The following is a 20,060-nucleotide window of genomic DNA, read 5'->3' as shown; positions in this document are numbered from 1 at the left end:
TCAGCAATCCGCCACATGGCATCATCCCGCGGAGTTTCCCCCACGAGGTACAAAAGATTAAGTCCCGGGAGAGGGTGCTCGGGGCCACAGTCAATAGCCCCCGAGCACCAAAGTTCCCCGATGATCTGTGAAGTCTAAATGCGGGCTGTCGGTGCTCGGTCCGGTCCGTCCTAAGCCCGGGCACCACCAAACCGTGGAGACTCTTGGTCACATTCCCGCCTACACGTGTCTCCAGTCTACATGCCGAGTGATCGCGTAGTGGGAAAGTGTTCACCGGTCATGGCGTGCTCCGTGCTGGATCGATCCATCTCCCGAGCAAGGAAGTTCGTGTCTTTTGTCTTTTGACTTAGCCATTGCAGACTCGCGAGGGCTCGAGGGCTGAACGCGCCGAGAAGGCCTCACTGCTCGGGCGACGAGTGGTCGGGGCGACTTCGTTCTTGGGGAAGGAAAGGTCGGGCTTGGTCCGACTGAGTACTCCTCGGGGCATCAAGTGAAAACAGTAGAAACTTCATCAAGCACTCAGAAGAACATAGGAGTTGTGACCCCAAAGAAAGGCTTCCATTATATTCACATAAAATGACAGTATTCTAAGGGATCACTCCCATATTTACATCAAGTCAAAAAAAAGAAAAACTACAAAAGCCTAGTCGGAGTCGGAGCCCTCGCCGCTGCTCCCCGAAATCTGGAGTCGGTGGCGCCTCTCGCGTGAAGCAGGCCGCCACCGCGGCGGTGGCATCCCGGACTACCTCCCGGGTGGCTTCTTCCTCGGCTTCGACCACCCTTTCCCGAGCTGGTTCCAGCGGAAAGTTCGGGTCCCGGCTTTGGTAGCAGGCCAGGACATGCTCGGCCACTGCCTGGGCCAAGCCACGTCCTTCCCAGGCAGCGAGCTCCTGGACGGCCTGGGGGAGCGCCTCGAGGCACTGGCTGATTCTCTGAAAGCCAAGGGCAACCTGGCCGAGGCCCATCCCCTTCGCTTCCACGTGGACTCGCCCGAGCCCAGCCACCCTCACGGACCTCTGTGCTTGACGGAGGATGTCTTCCATCATCCGCTTCACGTTGGCCCATTCGGCCGTGGCGGCCTCGAGCTCCTATGTCGCGCTCCACAGCCACTCCTCGAGGCCCTATCCCCCGGTCGCCCCGACAGAGGCGGCGCCGGGCGCCTAGGCTTCAGCCAGCTTCACCCGCTCTGCAAGGATAGAGAGAGCCTGCTCACGGGTGGTCAACTCTGACTCCCACTTGGCGGCCCGCTCCTCCCAAGCGACAGCGACCACCACTGCCTCCGCAGCCTCTGTCTCCCGGTGGGTCAGCAGATCCTCCCGGGCTTCCAAATCCGCCACCGTGATGTTGACGTCGGTCTCTCGGATCGCGATGTCCTCCTCCCGACGCTGGAGCTCCTCCACCTGGTGCTGGAGCTCCTCCTCCCGGTGCTGGAGTTCAGCGTGGATTCGGTCAGCCTCTCCTTTCTGGCGGGCCAATTCAGCGTGGGAGGCCTCCGCCGTCCTCTCGCGAGCAAGGACCGTCTCCTCCCGTGCCTGCGCCTGCCTCTCCTTGGCGAGTGCCTCGTCAGCCTATTGTCGCGATGCCTCGGCCAGGTGGGCGGCGTCTTCCCGCTCCCGCACGGCCTCCGTGCGAGTGCCCTCTAGGGCCTTCCGCTCCTCCTCCAGAGCGCGCCACTAGCTCTCGTTGCTGGCACGCGCCGCGGCGAGGCGGGCCTCAAAAATGCGCCAGCCCATGACAAGCCGCTCCCTCTACGCGACAAGGGCGGCGCATTTTTCCTCAAGCTGCGTCATCTCCCCCGCCACGACCGCCTCCAGTCGCCTGATCACCTCCCGGGCGCTCCCTAGCACGACTGGGAGGGGGTCGGCGGGCTGGCTGGGCGACGGCCGGGCGTTGGGTCCCCTCTGAGCCTCCTCCGAGGGGCTCGGGGTCCCCAAAAATTGTCATGCAGGCACCGCCCACGACGAGGTCATCCGCCCCACGCTCGACGCGCTCGGGGCGGACTCAGCCAGCATTGGTCGCTCGGGCGCGACCGCTGTCGTCGGCTCGGGGCAGGGTGGTGCCTGTGGCTCTATCTCGACCAGCGCGCTCGGTGGCCCCGGCTCCACCGGCATGCTCGGCTCAGACGCGCTCGGCTCAGGGGCTGGAACCGGCCTCGGTGCCTCCGACCGTCCTTGGTCCTCGGCGGCGTCCGTAGGCGGCCTGCAAAAGAAGAACGAGGTTAGTCTTCAAACTCAGTTCGGGCAAGACATGCTCAGGGAAAAGGGGGGAAACTTACGCAGATGTGGGTCCTCAGTATTGCCACCTCGATACCGGGATCCTGTACCTCGGGCTCGATGGCGTTGCCCCGGAGTCCTCCCTCCTCCTCTTCCGGGGGGGGGGCTCCGTGGGGCCGTCGTGTGGTCTCCGGGCTCCAGACCAGGCCCAAGCAGATCAAGGTCTTGTTCCAGAACCGCAGATGCCGCCCCCGCTGACAGCCCCGCACTGGGCGACTGACAGCCCCGGCCTCCCTCCTCGCCTAGCGACGGCGGCGGCGGGGACACCGATGTAGGAACGAAAGTCTGGGGGCGCTTTCCCGTGTCCCCCGGCACTGTCGCCGAACCGCTGCCGGCGGCGCCTCCTTCTTCGGCCTAGCAGCTGGTGCCTGCAGCAGCCCCACCGCTGGCCTACGGCCCACCGCCTACGGTGCTCGAGCCACCGGTCTGCGCTGGGTCACCTGCGGCCTCGTCGCCGGCCGCCTCGTCCACCTCGGGAATCTGGATAGTCACAGGGTTCCGGCGCCCTGTCCGGTCGACCAGCCCCTAGGCGTCGAACTCAGGCAACGTCGCTTGCAGCGCCACCCAGTTTGGATCGGTGCAGAGTGCTAGGTCCTCCCAGGGGAGCTCCGCCAGGCTCAGGTCGTCCACCCCGATCACCACCCGGAGCAGGCCCCTTAGCGCTGGCCTGCCCAGGTCCCACTCCGCACCGATCTGGGTCCGGGTGATGTCCTGGGGGCCGGTGTAAAACCAGCAGGGCCGGGCCCGTTCCCACAGAGGTGCTAGGTGGCGGCACAGGTAGTCCGCCACCACCATCACTGAAGTAAGCCCAGTCTAGCGCAGGAAGTCGATGCACTCCAGGACCGGTGCCATCCACGCGTCCACCGGTGGCGGCACCTCCCAGGTCACCTTCTGGGGTTCCGCTGCCATCTCTGGCAAGGTCAGACGGTCGTGGGGGCTAATGTCGATGTAGAACCAGTTACGTCGCCAGTCCTCCCACTTACTCCGCAGCACCTGGGGAATGTATTGCTCCCCCAGGTCATCCCACAGCCGGAAGTTGCAGCAACCAGCGACTTCCGCGGTGGAGAGGCCCCTCTTCTTCCCGGCCGACCGCAGCACGAAGAAGTGCCGGAAGAGCATCACCGATGGCGGCACCCCCACGAACATCTCGCAGAAGTGGGCGAAGATCGCCAGGATGACGATGGAGTTGGGGCTAAGGTGCACCAACTGGATCCCGAACGTGTCGAGGATCTGGAGAAAGAACGTCGAGAATGGCGGCACCAGCCCGGCCACCATCAGCTTCTGAACCCTGTCCGCCGCCTCCTCGTTCACCAGCCAGGACTCCGGCAGTATGCTGTCGGGTGCCTGGTCGCGGCGGCTTCCTCCTGCTCTCAACATCTCGTCAGGGTGGGGGATGATCTAGACGGTGGCGGAAGAGGAGCGCTCTGATCGCCTAAGGAAAGTCTAGGGCTCAGAAGCGCAAGGAAGACGAAAGCTTGATCGCAAGATGGCGTAAAGAGGGGGGCGGTTCGCTCCCCTCCTCCTTTTATACCCCAGGAAAATTCAAACGTCGCCTGCCGCGGCTTGCTCCACGGGGCGGTTTCCTCGGCCAGTAAACCCGACACGCAAATCTCCCTCAGGCCGTGCGGTTGTCAGCAGTTGCCAGGCATACTTCTCTCGATTTGCGCATTTGCCACGCACGCCGCCTGCCTCGTTACCGTGCGTCACCCGTCCCATTATCACACGCCTCGGGAGTCGTCTAGACACGCGTTCGTTTGGCTCCTCGCTGGGCCGTGCCAGAAACCATCTGAAAGCCCACCGTGTGGTGTCAATACTGACTTCGGCCTCGTTGACGACGAAAGACGCATCCTCAATCTCTGGGCCATTGCCTGCCAATTGGCCCGAGGGCTGCTGACGGTGAATCAGGAACCAGGGTCCCCGAATCCCAAGGCCGGATCAGCAATCCGCCACATGGCGCCATCCCGCGGAGATTCCCCCGCGAGGTAAAAAAGATTAAGTCCCGGGAGAGGGCGCTCGGGGCCACAGTCAATGGCCCCCGAGCACCAAAGTTCCCCGATGATCTGTGAAGTCTAAATGCCGGGAAAGAAAGTGCTCGGGAAGGTATATGGTGACCCCCGAGCACCTGAGTCCCCCGACGACCAGGAAGGCTGAGTACCGGGAGAAGTGTACCCAGGGCCGCGAGCGGTGGCCTCCTGGGCACCCAAGTATCCCAAGGACCCACTGAACGAAGTTCTAGGAGAAAGTGCTTGGGGCTGCGTGCGGCGGCCCCCGAGCACTCGGTCCCCCAAAGATTAGTACAATAGTGCCGGGAGAGAGTGTTCGGGGAGGTGAACAGTACCCCCCAAGCACTCGGTTCCCCGAGGATAAGAAAGGGCATTCTCGGGAGAGAGTGCTCGGGGAGGCGAGCAGTACCCCCGAGCACTCGGTTCCCCGATGACCCAGAGAACCCCCTGACAGTGACCCCCGAGGGGTCCACTAATGAGGTGTCAGCCAGTCAAAGGTCCAAGGCCGCATTTAAAGAGCGCGCGTGGCCTGTCACCTCCAACTGCTCCCGCCATGCTCGGTGTCAGATCCTGCCATATTCTGGCAGAAGGGCGTGGGGTCATTGAATGCACGTGTCCCATCCCGTGCCATCTGACAGGCATGCTACATCATTTGGGTTTCAATGAGAAATGGATGGATTGGACTCAAAAGATCCTAGATTCTGGCTCCTCTACTATTCTTCTCAATGGGGTTCCGGGGAAATTCTTCCACTGCAAAATAGGGATGAGACAGGGAGACCCCTATCATCGCTCCTTTTTGCATTGGTGGCTGAACTACTACAATGTGTTATTAACAAGGGACATGAGAAAGGTCTACTTAGCCTTCCAATCCCCACTGTGGACTCAAATGATTTCCCCATAATTCAACATGCTGGCGATACAATTTTATTTTTGAAGGCTTCACAAAAGGAGTTACCGATGCGCACAATCCTATCCTATCTGAGCCCGTCATTTTTTGCCTAGAAGGCTTGCTAGAGACCTTCTCTCAATCATGTGGGCTCAAAGTTAACTATGCAAAATCCTGTCTCATATCACTAAACCTTATCCAAGAGCAAGCTAAATGTATCGCAAGTGTATTTGGATGCAAGCTAGCTACCCTTCCTTTCACCTATTTGGGGTTGCCATTGGGAGCCACAAAATCTAGAGTTGAACACTATGCTCCACTCATGAATTAGACTAAGAGAAGACTCAACTCTACTTCCAATCTACTCACTCATGCTGGTAGACTGTAACTCACCAATTCAGTCATTTCCTCCCTTCCCACATACATGATGTGCACTTTGGAGATCCCAGTTGCAGTATTTGAGTATATTGACAAGGCAAGAAAACAATGTTTATGGAGGGGATCTGACATCAACGCAAAAGGCAAGCCTCTAGTTGCATAGAAAAAGTTGACCAAGCCTAAATCTAAGGGTGATCTCGGTGTAGTAAACCTCAGAAATCAGAATACAGCTTTATTACTCAAGCACCTGGATAAATTCTACAATCTAAATAAATTGCCCTGGGTCAAACTGATATGGGGCACAATTATCAAAATGGGTGAGTGCCCCATGCTGTCACTAAAAAAGGATCATTCTGGTGGAAAGATGTCCTAAAGCTTAGTGATTTATTCAGAGTAGCCACATGTTCAGTGGGAGATGGAAAATTTGTCCTATTTTTGTCATATATTTGGAATGATCACCTGTTAGAAGAAAAAAATTCCAAGATTGTTTTCCTTTACAAAAAATAGGAACATAATTCCTAATAAACAACAATATAGCAAGGCAGTTTCATACTCCACTATCAACCCAGACATATGAAGAGTATCTCTAGTTACAAGAGCTCATTCAACAGATACAGATATAGGAAAATGAGAAAGATGTTTGGCACTGGGGTTCACAGATGTACACATCTCAGAAATGCTACAATCTGCCTTACAAACATATCACTCCCCCACAACCCTTCAAATGGATCTGGGACTCTAAATGCAACAACAAACTAAGAGTTTTCTCTTGATTGTTATTGATGGGTATACTCAACACAAGGAATCTACTCAAAAGAAAGAACTTCAAAGTAGAAAATGATAACTACAATTGTGTCTTGTGCAGACTCCAAGATGAAGAAACTGTCTTTAATCTCTTCTTTGAATGCCACTTCAGCAGAAGATGTTGGAACTTCATTGGTATTGCTTGGGATTTTACCAAACCTTCCTTTGACATGATGAAAAAGACCAAAGAAGACTTCATCTCTTGCTTTTTTATGGAAGTCTTCATTATTGGAGCTTGGCAGATATGGAAGCAACGAAATGTAGCCATCTTTGAGCACAAAATGCCAAGTTTTCAACTTTAGCAAAAGAACTTCAAGGAGGAAACCCTGCTGCAAACCCACATAATAAAGAAGAGAAAAGGCCTGAGATATTGGATTGGATTTCGTCTTTTAGCTAGCTTTGCTCCTCTTCTTTTCTCTCTCTCTCTCTCTCTCTCTCTCTCTCTCTCTCTCTCTCTCTCTCTCTCTCTCTCTCTCTCTCTCTCTCATTCTTTCTCTTTGGGCTGCTGCATCCTTGTCTAGCCTGGGGTCTCCCCCTCTTTCTTTTTGTCTTTGTACAGTTCTCTCTTTATATTTTATTAATATATTTACCACAGTAGGAGTTTTCCCTACTGTTTGCCCCTTCAAAAAAACTTCTGAATTCATACTCCAGAGCCCTTGAAACATGTGTTTTTCAAATGTGCATGTCAGCAGCAAAATCCTCACCGTCTCCAAACCCATTATCAGCCAGTATTCTCTAACCAATTTGCACTTCAAAAAACAAAGACCCCCATCTTCCTCAACAATTACACACCGGACACTTGGTGTCCAGTTCAACTCCTCTCCTCTCCACATTCTTCCTCAATGATACTATTACGTGCTAGCCGCCATAAAAAGATCATCTTAGCTGGGCCTCTAAAATTCAATTTTTGTACCAATCAAAAGATGACCACCACAGTACCTGAGGTCGATGATCCTGCATCATGATTTAGGCTTCTGTCCTGAAGATTGATACTGAGCTTCCAAAATCCAAAGACACCGCATGATCAGAATGTAATGGTGTCCTTTAAGAAGATGCACTGGAACTGTAATCGCTGTCTAGTGTCCACCACCAGATCAGCCTTGATTATTGGCATGTCTCTGAAGAAAGCATACCAGACCTGCCGTGAGAACACACAGACTCACAGCAAAGAAGAAGATGTAAGTTGTTTCATTGTCCAAATAACAGAGTGGACATGTCGCCTGGAGTTGCAGTCCCCTACACTGCAACCTGTCTGTTGTTTAACATTTGTTTAGCACTGTCAACAAAGTAAAGAACTTAGATCAGCTTCGACTTCCAAATTTGCTCTGTAGCTCTACTGCACTATTCAGTAAAGCTGCATGGGCAGATTTGGCTGAGTATGTAGCAGTACCTGGCAACTTCCAAATGAATTGATCCTCCTATCTTTTTAGCTGCACTTGTGCTTTAGTGTCCAAAGTTCAAGGTATTCATCCATTAAAAAAACAGTTGATGTGCGACAATAGCATTATTAATGCACCTCGAAGGACTGCATAACCAGATATATTCTATAGTAACATGGATAACCAGTCCGTTTTCAACCAATCGTCATAGTTGACTTTACTACTAAGCCTTTAACTAATGATAATTTATAAAACATTAGATAGGTAAAATGAAATTAATGTTTTTAGATTTACCATTAAAAGTACATAGGATACAATACAATTACAAATAAATTTATATATTTCTAAGATTAGTGGTAACTATTCGAATAGAAAAAACAGTAATAACAATTATTCAGAATCAAAAGAAATACAACGATTTTGTCAGCATCCTCCGCTAGCTACAAAAAGGAGGGTTTTATCCATATAGGAGATGGCCAATTCAACCAAGGACAAGTAAATTGTGAGACATCAACAAGGCTCGACATGCTTTTCTCCTTCATACTCCAAATACCAATTTCTCGTCGGTTAGACTTTGAGACATCGACATACTCCTCGAAGTCGGCGGTTATGTAAGCACAATTGGACTTCAACCCGGGGAAATCCTTAACTGGAAGGCACATCGAGCCATTATACCCAAGAAACAATACATAGTCTGGCAAGCTTTTGATCATCTCGACCTTTCCGTGATCGAGGTCAACCTTGTAGAGCTGCAGATCAGTTGTGTTGAACTCTTTTTCATCTTCGTAGCCGGGTGGAAGGTCATCGTAGTCCCCAACCCTCCAGACTTGCAAGATGTCACCGGACGGTGTCTGGACGAGGTACTTGGTTGAACTGACAGGTTTGGGCGCCGAGCTAAGTATTTGGCGGGCCACTGGCGAAGGTCCATTGAGTTCCAAGCTGATCATTGTGCCATCATGACGGAGCAGGTAGAACAAGCCATCGACGTCGTTGTACATGGCGTCAGTGTAAAAGAACCTCCACGGGAGGCCCGTGTCGTCGCTCCGCTTGACCACAGTCCACCGCTCGTCGCCGAGCCTAGCGAACGATATTTCGCCATGCGGCATGTGCAGGAGCAACACGATGCAGGCGCGCCCGGCGGAAGGGCTGGCCGAGAGCACGACCCGGTAGTACATACAGTACGCGTCGGGCGCGTCCAGGATGGTCGGCTCCAAGTCGATCTTGCACTGGTCGTTCAGCAGGTTTTCGTAGACCTTGTACATAGGATCACCATGCTCGTTGTACACGGGGTCACCTAGCTCATCGGTGAAGCTCTTGACGTGGTAGAGTGCGGTGATGGGCGGGAGCGCGACCTGGGCGCGCGTGACGGGATTGAGGAGGTGCAGGTCGGAGGCCTCGTCGGCGGTGACCAGCCAGCCGCGGCCAGAGCCCAGCAGGGGGCGGCGAGCGAGCGGGGCCCGCGGGAAGGGGATCCGGAGCGTGGAGCCGGAGGCGGGGCAGTGGAGCGCGGCGTCGCCGGGGTCGACGAAGTCGCTGGCATAGAGCAGGCAGGGGGGCTGCCTCGGCGACGGGACGCGGTGGCGACGGAACGCGGTGTACGCCGCGTGCCAGGACGTGCAGACGGCACCGGAGCGGACGGCGTCGGCGACGTGCATCGCTCCCAGGACGTTGACAAGCATGTCCTCCGGCAACCGGGACCAATCGCAGCCGACGCTGGAGCCGGATCCGGAGCCGTCGTCCGTTGCTGCTTCCATGGTGACGGCCACGGCTGCTGCGGCGCCGGCGCAGAAAAAGATTGTAATTTTGTAACCCTAGATAGAGCCTGCCCCGCGGAATTGGGTGAGCTCGCGGCTATGCCCTGTGTCTGCCCTCTAAATTTATAGTCCAGGACCGGCCTGGCCCAATCCTTGCCGGAATCGGCCTCCAAAGCAATTTCTGACTCGACCTCGGCCTTGTGCATCGGCCTGGCCCAATCCTAGTCGGAATTGACCATCTCCATTCATATTTGTCTCTATCCTCTTATTGCTCAGTCTTTGCAGATACTACTCTTATTCCTCGCCTGAACACAATGCCATGAATGAAAACGACCAGTACTTAAATACAAAATTAACCAATTTTTTCTAAACGAATCAAACATCATAATGAAGATCAAGCTCAAAGCAATCCACAACTAACTGATCTTTCAAACATGTGCACTTACAAGACACCTACTACTACATAAATGATTTAGTGGGACGTCACTATTCAGACAGTTTTATGGAGCCGTCTATACAAAGATTATCACATGGGGCTAAAAAAGCCGTCTGTAATGAGGATGAGACGGGTTCAGAACCGGTGGGAATTACAGATGCTTCCCATTTAGAAATGTCTGTGTTATTAATACAGATGGCTCGTATTTGGAGCTATCTGTAATAAAACAAACATTATAAATGGCTTCAAACAGGAATCGTTCGTAAAATTAATACAGACGGCTCTAAATACGAGCCGTCTGAGAAAATGGCCTGAGGAAGGTGGGACACTTTAGACAGACGGTTCTAAACATAAAACCGTCTGTAATGTTAAAATAGTACTCATTTCTAACCTCCAGATCGAAGCAGAATAATGCACAACAATGAAGAACAGTGCACGACTTTTGGAAGAAGAGGCCGATGATTTTGACCAAAAAAATTGTTAGATTTCGGTGAAAACTTGAAGATTTATTGGCGTTTGTTACTCCAAGGTAAGCATTATGTTCTAATTTGTTTTAGATAGTCTAGATTTGGTTTGGAGAGCTAGCAGAATAGTGCACAACAATGTAGATGATGTAGATTTGTCCTGGTATAGATCAAGATTTAATTATGTGTTATTATAAATGGCTAGCTTTAATATATTGTTCTAGATAAATTTTGGATTTTTGGTATATAAACATAAAATTATCAATAACTATATAGTATTCAACGATAAGTTTTGGATTAATGTTTGCCCTTATTTTTAGTTATTCATGTATATAATATAATGGTAATAATTAATTATTTATGAAATAATTGTCATTTGTATGGTTCATTCATGCATGCATGGTGTCTCCTTTTTTTCGACAAAAGCTTGATTGCTCTTTTTTATTAGGTTAATTTGACATTAATTTACTTCAAACATTTTAGATGGACTGTGGTTGGATGTACGGTTGTCGTACGAACCAAGGGTATCTTGATGGTGTGATGGTTTTTCTAGCAAATATCGAGGAGGATCGTTTGGAAAAGGGTGGTGATTTATATATTGTCTTTGTTGTGATCGTCAAAACGAAAGATGTTGAATTTATATATTATCCTTGTTGTGATTGTCAAAATGAAAGATCCTTTTTTAGACAGAACACAACCCTACAGATCCAAGAGCACTTGATCATTAGGGGCTTCAAATCGAACTACACATGTGTGGACCAAACATGGTGAAGAGCATAATGTGTTACATGAAGACTTTGGTATTGTCGAAGAATCTGAAGTCGACGTAAGAAGAGAAGATGACGAGCAATTTGGTGCAGATGATGATGATTGTGGTGGTGCAGACGATGATGATAGGTTGGATCAGATGTTGTGCGATGCAAACATGAACTTGAGTACTCAGAGAGACTTTATCAAATTCATGTGCTTGATTGAGGACTCGGAGAAACCATTGTTCTCTGTATGTAAACCGGAATACATCAAGTTGTCATCCATGCTTGAACTGCTTAAATTGAAAGCAAGCGATGGTTGGTTAAACAAGAGTTTATGGCGCTATTAGAACTCTTATCGGACATGCTTCCAGATGGAAACGAGCTACCAAAAAGCACATACGAAGCAAAACAGGTTCTTTGTCCATTGGGGATGGATGTAGAAATTATACATGCATGTCCAAACGACTGTATCATCTACCGTAAAGATCTATCAGACTTGCATTCATGTCCAGCGTGCAAAGCATCTGATACAAGCATAAGAGTCAATTAGACAACATCGAGGTGAAGAAAGGAATTCCTGCTAAAGTGGTGTGGTATCTACCTCTAATTCTGCGTCTTAAGCATTTGTTTGCGAATCAAAAAGATGCCAAATTGTTGTGCTAGCACTCAGAGAGCCACAAGCAAGATGAAAAGCTAAGGCACCCTGCCGATTCTCCCTAGTGGAGAAAAATCGACACGATCTTCGATGACTTTGGTACAAAACCGAGGAATATAAGGTTTGCTTTGAGCACAGACGGGGTGAATCCTTTTGGGAACATGAGCAGCAGGCACAACACTTGGACAATTGTTCTCAGTATTTACAACCTACCTCCTTGGTTGTGTATGAAGCGGAAGTACTTGATGATGCCACTTCTTATCTAAGGCTCGAAACAACCTAAGAATGATATTGATGTATACCTAAGACCATTGATGGAAGATCTAAAAACATTATAGATCTAAGGGGCACAAGTATGGGATGCGTACAAAAGAGAGAATTTCAAGATACGCGCATTATTGTTTTGCATGATCAATGATTTGCTTGCACTACGTAACCTTCGGGTCAGAGTAAGCAAATAGACATGACGTGCCCTCATTGCTTAGATGGTACTGCAAGTATGTGACTGCCCCACTCACGCAAAATGGTGTTCATGTGCCATCATAGGTTCTTTAACAGGTATCACTCATACCACAATATGAAGGAACAATTCGACGGAATGAGAGAGAGATTTATGTCCAAGGCACTACAGTGGTCAAGAGGTGCACAATATGGTTAAAGATCTCGATGTTGCGTTTGGAAAGGGGAGAAAAAAAATCTAAGGATGTCAGTGGCATGTGAAAGAAGAGATCGATATTGTGGGAGCTACCGTATTGGCAGCACCTTGAAGTTCACCACTGCATCGATGTCATGCATGTAGAGAATAACGTGTGCGAAAGCTTGATTGGTCTTTTACTTAATATTCCAGGCAAGACGAAGGACAACCTCAACACAATGCTTGACTTGGTTTATATGAAGATCAGGCTTGAGTTGGCACCTGAGCCCTTCAAAAAAAGGTAGAACGAGGCTTCCTCCTGCATGCTATAATCTCAAAAAGGCTGAGAGAACTGAACTGTTCCGGTATTTGCATGGTGTGAAAGTTCCGTCCGGTTACTTCGCCACCATCTCAAAACTTGTTTCGATGCAAGATTTGAAATTAGTTGGCATGAAGTCCCATGATTGCCATGTGTTAATGACACATATGCTTCCTGTTGTAATCTGAAATATCCAACCAATCTATCTCCGAGACACAATCACCAAGCTGTGCTACTTCTTCAACACAATTTCTCAGAAAGTCATCGATCCCGAAGTACTTGATGTTTTATAGGATGATGTGGTGAAGACACTGTATCATCTTAAGATATACTTTCCTCCGTCATTTTTCCATATCATGGTACATGTTATCGTTCACCTCGTGAGAGAGATAAAGATATGCGGTCTAGTATTCCTACGTCAGATGTACCCGTTTGAAAGGTACATGAGAATTCTCAAGAAGTATGTACGGAATCGATCTTGTCCAAATGGCAGCATTGTCCAAGGTTACACAACCGAAGAGCTAGCCGAGTTCTGCATCGATTACATGGAGCAGCTCAAACCAATAGGTGTGCCCATGTCTCTCCATGAGGGGAGACTGGATGGAAAGGGGATCATAGGTAGGAAATCAATCATTGCTGACTTTGCCATGTTATCTAAAGCCCATTTCATGGTCTTGCAACACATGATTGAAGTATCTCCGCAAATCAACATGCATAAGGACGTGCTACGCATAGAGAATCCAGGTCGTACGGAGGCTTGGATCACAAAACAGCACGACCGCACTTTCAACAATTGGTTGGCAGTGCGATTCGGTAATAATAGTTCAACAGAGGACAATATTGGCTGGTTAGCAAGATGGACAAGTCACACAGTCGTGAAATTTGAAGCATACGACATAAATAGGTACACCTTTTATACCAGAGCACGAGATAGTAAAAACACGATACAGAACAACTGTGCGTATAGATGCCTTCCAAGACAAATATGGATCTGTGTACTATGGGTACATAGAGAAGATTTGGGAACTCAACTATGTAAATTTCAAGATCCCCCTCTTTCGGTGCCGTTGGGTCACACTCTCAAGTGTTAAGGTAGACCAGTACAGAATCACTACTATCAACCTCGAACATGCCGCATACAAAGACGAACTATTTGTACTTGCTAAGCAAGTTGTCCAGGTCTTCTATGTGCAAGATCTGACAAATCTAAAGCTTCATGTAGTCCTTCAGGGAAAAAAGGATTATCGGAGTTGAGAATATCATAGACGAAGAAGAGTACAATCTATTTGATGAGTACCCTCTTGGAGATGGCATCGCCCTTAATGAAGAACAACTTTCGACTCGAGTCGCTTGCTATCTGCGTGTCGATCATCAAGAAGGGCTGCTTGTTAAAGTTGTATGATGTTACTTAATTGTTATGTACCTATATATTACAATGTAATATGTTAAATTGAATTAGTTATGAATTTACTTAAAAATTTGATCTCATTAATTTAGAGTTTGTATGAATTAGTTATGAATTTTGCTAGTTTTAGTTCAGTTTAATAAATATGTCAAATATTCAAATTTAATTTAGGGTTACATTAATTACATAAATGAGACCTACACCACATGATAGTACATATTAAACCAAAAAATTACATAATTTTTTTATATCATTTGGAGTTCATATGAATATTTAGATATGAAGTTTGCAAATTAAAATAAATTATTTGGAAAATTACTAGCTTAGATGGTTCGTAAAATGGAACCCCCATAGGCTCGGCACCAGTGGGTACGCACGCAAAGAGTTGGATTGGGATAAGGAGGATGAGTAGGCAGCTCGGGAGAACAGCTCCACAACATTTTCCTAGATCCCAAACAGGCGAAAGGGCCTTATGCTCGTCCGTTGGTTCCGTCACCTTGAGGAAGCTAGAAATCGAGCAAGTGACTTAAAGTATCTTGCAACTTTCAGAAAAATCTATTCAATGATCATTTCAGCCATCTCAGGAAAAGACATACTGACCTCAGATCTGGGAAACAAAGAGCATCCGGGTCGCACGCGTGACATAGGTGTTTCCATTCCATGAAAATTGGGATTCCCTGACAACACCGATTCATATAGGAGCCGAAGGAGAAACAAAGCTGAGCGTGAAGCAGCTGAGAATGAAGATTGTCACTGAGGTCGAATAAAGGATGAAAGAAAAGATGGATATGTTTGTAAAAAAGATGGAAAAAAGGATGACAATTTTTTATCATATTATTCAGTCCTTGTTCCTCGGTCACTAAATAGTATGCATCATTCCTTTTTATTGTAAATTCTACAATCTGTGCTTTTATAATTTTCAGCGCTTTACCAATAAATATGTTTAAAACTGTATTTATATTGTTGGATGTAAACTATATGTATTATTACTACATCTAGTCATAAATACTTGTCGTTATAGATATGGACACGGTCTTACAAATACCACTTTGATCACTAATTTCTATTGTGATATATTTATGAAACTCGACAAGCATATAATATTGGCTAGGCATATATCTACAACTTTTCCACAAAAGAAAAAAGAATGCATTATTTTCGGACAAACAAGTGAACACAAGTGCAAAAGTAGGATTGTGACATCTATCCGCCAAAATTAGATACATGGAGTTCGAGAGAGACATTGGACAAGTATAGAAGTTCCCAAGCATGGTTATATTCTCAATCCAGGCTCCATGAAATTCAGTTTTCCAATATAATGCCTGCCGTTCAACAAGTCTACAAGTGACTATTCATAACTATGAAAAAAATAACAAATTCACATGGTTGTATGCGGGAGAGACACCATAAATTTCCATATGTGCACTCTATATCCTTACTCCTCAATCTACTATCAAAATTAATATTTATGCACTTCTATGCTTCCTCAAGTATGTAACAGCACATTATTGCACACATAAACCTAGCTGCTAGCACAGTAGCATACACATAATTAATAACCATCTTCTAACAATTAATCACTGCAAGATTTGTGTCGATAAAGTTAGTGTGGTCCAGGCCTTTCTACACCTCTTGTACTTGAGCATACTTTGATGTCGTGTAGTTAGACGAATTTGTCGAAATTAGCTGTCTTCCTATATCTCTTGTACTTAGACTGATATTACCATGTTCTTAACCTTGCTTTCTTTTCTTTCTGCTATTGAGAACAAAATATACGACACTTGATTCTACCCTGTTTGTTGTCACTTTCTTGGAAACCAAAATTGAGAGGATCTAGTGTGTCATCTAGATTGTTTATAAATTCTCAGTTTTTTCTAGATAAATAATAATCTAGTGGTCGATTAAGTATCATAGAGCAGAAGAGGGCATGTACCCCTCAGAAACCATAAGCACAAAAGATGCTCACACTAAAGGACACCTAGGCACAAGATGGGGCAGATATGAGCCCAAGCCCGCACCCGACATCCTCCTCCGATAGCAGCTAAAGTCAGCGCTCGTATCATAACCCGAGCCCTGTTTCATGCAAGTGGGAGAGCCGACGTCAGTCAAGTATCTCCGAATGCAATCCCGCCAAAGAGGTATTGATATGAGTCAATACATTTTATACTTCTTAAATGGAGGAATATTTTTGTTTATATCAACTCCCCTTGTTTTCTCTCTAGATGGAGGAAGCGCACTCTCCAAGCCAGATAGCTGGTAGTGGTGCACGAGCCAAAAAGCCAAGGACACAAACATAGTGGTCAACGGACAAGGTTACCGTCACAGGAATCGATGCTGATAGGTTGCCTACTGATGGAAAGGCCTTGAATAGATTTCGGAGGATCGTATGGCTCATTGCTCGGGAGAGGGTGCCAATAACGACTAAGTTCGATGACCTCAGTGACAAAGCAAAGAGGGACTTGTTTGATAATGTCATCAAGGAGTATCTAGAGTACCCTGAAAACATGAGTGAGCGCCAACCGATCGCCGTGGTCAATGCAGAAATAAAAGCGATCTCGAACTTCACCGAAGCTTTAAGAGCAAGCATGTTAATCGGTAGTTGGCTAAAGGGGTGGCGCACAAGCACTTGAAAGCGGAAGATTGGGATGCTTTTGTGGAGATGAAGAGCTCATAGCAGTTCAAAAAGAAGAGTGAGGAGAACAATCAGCTTCAGGCTAGGAACAAGCGCAACCACAGGACCAGTGCAACCTGGTATATGGGGAAAAGGGCGAAATGTCAGGCAGAGGATGAAAAGTTAGCTAAAGAAGGCCGCGAGGATTCTTGGTTACAATTCCCGGGACGATTGTAGTCATATTTGCGTGCAAGGGGTGAGCTGTCCGAAAGCAGAGAAATCACATTTAGAAATAGTTAAACTGGGTCAATTGCAGAAAAAGTAAAAGAAAAGACAGCCGAAGCTAACCAAGGTTCTTTCACCGGGGTCAGGGAACATGATGTTCTCTCAGCGACATTGGGAAACCCAGAGCACTCAGGTCGAGTGCGAGGTGTATCTAGTTCTTAGGGCAGGAAATACGGCTTTCCCGAAGACCTCAGAATATACAAGAAGAGTGGACGTTGATGCATTGACACAAGACATCACCCAGAAATTTAATGCAAACATCATGCAACTATTTGCAACACAGGGAATAGAGATTTCCATCTCAGAGGAGGCTAGCCCCAGAACTGCATGGAAGAGTACCTGTGCTTCCAAAGAGACCAATCAACCAGTAGCCGCCATGACTGAGCCAGATACGATTGACCTATTAGAAGGGCCTATACCCTGCAGCCTTGTAATCAAGCCTGGTGGGTTTTACATTGAGGTTACAAGGGGCCAGGTGCTTCGAGATGTCCATATCTTACATACGGTCCCGATATGTGCTGGCTATGCCATGGTTAAGGTGAACATGGTACATAGCAATGCCACTGATCATGTGTTGGAGCTCCCCCCAATGATGAAGTCATAACTCTGGGTGAAGCTCTTCGTCAAAGGATCCAGTGGAAGAGGGGCGACATCGTGGTCTCCAGTGCATCTCAATCTAGACGAGCTTCAAGTGCACCATCGATGTGCCCCTCACTTCCAAAGAAGACAGCTTCACTGCCTTCTCCTCCTCCAGAGAAGCCGACTTCACTGCCTTCTTCTTCACATCCGGCAGCCTCGCTTCCTGCTCCAATTCTGTCTCCCCCAAAGAGCCCAAAGAAGAAGGAAAAGGGAGTCGGGAAGAAAGGCTCTTGTAGCATCTAGGCCCCTAGGTAAGTGGTAAATGTTTCAGTGATGAATGAGAATCATATCATTGTGACTAACAAGTGTGTTTTCAAAGGTATCAAAATTTAGTTCACAATGATGCTTGGGTATTCTTGGTCCCTAAGGTGATTATATGGACGATCAAAGGACTTGTGCATCAAGATTAAGGATCTTCTAGTTCTAAGTATCACAAGGAGATGAATGACACTTAGAGTAGTATATATCTTATTTTATTAGTTTTTTTATCATACTATAAAGAGGGGCTAAGAGTTGTAGCTTGACCTTGGTGAGTCTAGACATGGTTGGTGCACAGTTGTGTAATACTAGCACTAAGTAGCTCAGAGAAGCCCATGGTTGAGTTGTTGAGAAGTTAGAACTCAAGAATGGTTGAATTAGATGAGTTCAAAAAGGTTTTAACACGTCGAATGATCCGACGATATGAGGTCTGAACTCGCCGGAGTATTTTTGGACCAGGACAGAAAACCTTGCTATGCACACCGGATGGTCCAGCAATCAACACCTGCGAACACCAGAGCTTTTCCTTAGGGGACACATGTTCTGAAAAAGTTGAAGTCCACACTGGATGGTCCGGTGATGAATCTTGTGCACACTAGAGCTTTTTCTACATAGATGTTGGACCACTTGTCTCATTGTGATTGTACATGCCAGATGGTCCGGCATAAGACTGGAATATACGCCGGAGTGTTTCATATAGAGAGGGTTGTAGAAGGCTAACTGGCGTGGATCAATGTGCAGCATGGTTCGGCATTGGGCCAGAAGATACACCGGGGTATCAACAGCTAATGACATAGTTAACGGCTACTTTCTCAGTGGAGTTAACACCGGATGGTCCGGTGTAGGGAGATTGTGTGCGCCGGACCTTTCGGCATTCACAGAAAAAGGGGGCAGTTAGGTGACGACTAATTTTTTATCTTTAGCCTATAAATACCCCCTCACTTGGTCTCATTTGATCTCTTGTGAACCTGGAGGAGCTTATACACTGTGTGTGTCATCAAGAAGCAAGAGAGAGCACTTGAGTTGATTTGCAAGTTCTTAATTGAAGGTTAAAGACATCATTAGTGTTTGGAGAGTAGCAAGTGTGCATCTAGCAATAATCTAGGCTTGATCCTGGTCAAGTGAAGCAATTGGCATGTTACTCTTGGTGGTTGGCAACACCTAACCAGTCTTTGGTGATTGGAGGTGTTCTCGATGAGCTCTTAGAGTTCTTGTGGGAGCCCCGAGAGGAGCTTGTACTTGGTTTGATGCTCGTCAATCCAGAGATGGAGAAGTGGCAATCATGAGGGAGCACTTGAGTCTTGGTGGCTCAAGGGGGAGTAATATCCTTGGTGGATGCTCCAACAAGGACTAGGGGGAGTGCCAACTCCTCGATACCTCGGGAAAAAATCTGATGTCTTCTTGCCCATCTCTTTACATTCCCATATTTACTTTGAGCATTTACTATCTTGCAAGCTTTCATTTCCGCATTTCCTTTGTATCTTTGCTTGCTTGTTTTTTGTTGCCTTCTCTTAGCTTACTCATGTAGTCGCATTTCCTTTAATCTAGGTTAAGGTTACCTCTTGTTCTAGAAATTGGTAGAAGTTTTAAATAGTGCCCAATTCACCCTACCTCTTGGGCCATTTGATCCTTTTAGCTCTAAGAAGCACCTACCGAAGAAGTCAAAGGCTATTGTACCGGTGAAGAAGTCCACAAACATTGGAGCATCATGGACTAGTACCCACACGAAATTCCAATATGGGAAGCCCTTGATGATGGTAGATGACCTAACAAGGGTGGGACAAGCATGTGTCGACCTGCATAATTACTACATGCAGACTTCTAGAGACATCAAGGCTCAATCCATAGTTGTAGAGTACAAATGACGTCACTTAGTAATTGAAGGCGGCTACTTCCTTGTAGGTTTCAATGACTTATATAACCTCTTCAACCTTGATGCTATTGACGAATCGTTATTACGGATCTTCACATTGTAACTGGACATTCATTAATTAATACCACTAAGTCTTGAATTTAACTATATTCTTATATGTAGACACTTGATCAATAAAACAAAGAAGAACAAGGAGCCCATCGAATTTCTTGACCGTGAGACCATTTCAATCTCGGTCATCCAACTTTATAGTGA

General features: G+C 47.4%; 1 protein-coding gene across 1 annotated transcript; it reads right to left on the bottom strand.

Annotated features, from left to right (window-relative positions):
- Positions 1 to 8,081: 8,081 nt before the first annotated feature.
- Positions 8,082 to 9,551, bottom strand: LOC133887097 (uncharacterized). The gene has a single exon (XM_062327014.1). It carries the CDS (start codon positions 9,472 to 9,474, stop codon positions 8,161 to 8,163), a length of 1,314 nt encoding a protein of 437 aa, XP_062182998.1. The 5' UTR covers positions 9,475 to 9,551; the 3' UTR covers positions 8,082 to 8,160.
- Positions 9,552 to 20,060: the final 10,509 nt, after the last annotated feature.

The sequence above is a fragment of the Phragmites australis genome, chromosome 12 (genome assembly GCF_958298935.1).
Source record: "Phragmites australis chromosome 12, lpPhrAust1.1, whole genome shotgun sequence".
NCBI classification, from domain to species: domain Eukaryota; kingdom Viridiplantae; phylum Streptophyta; class Magnoliopsida; order Poales; family Poaceae; genus Phragmites; species Phragmites australis.
Note: the sequence above shows the minus strand (reverse complement) of the source record. Positions and strands in the feature narration are given on the sequence as shown.

Bases quoted from the DNA above. Each gene is read 5' to 3' on its own strand.
- LOC133887097 (XM_062327014.1), bottom strand. From the start codon at position 9,474: ATGGAAGCAGCAACGGACGACGGCTCCGGATCCGGCTCCAGCGTCGGC.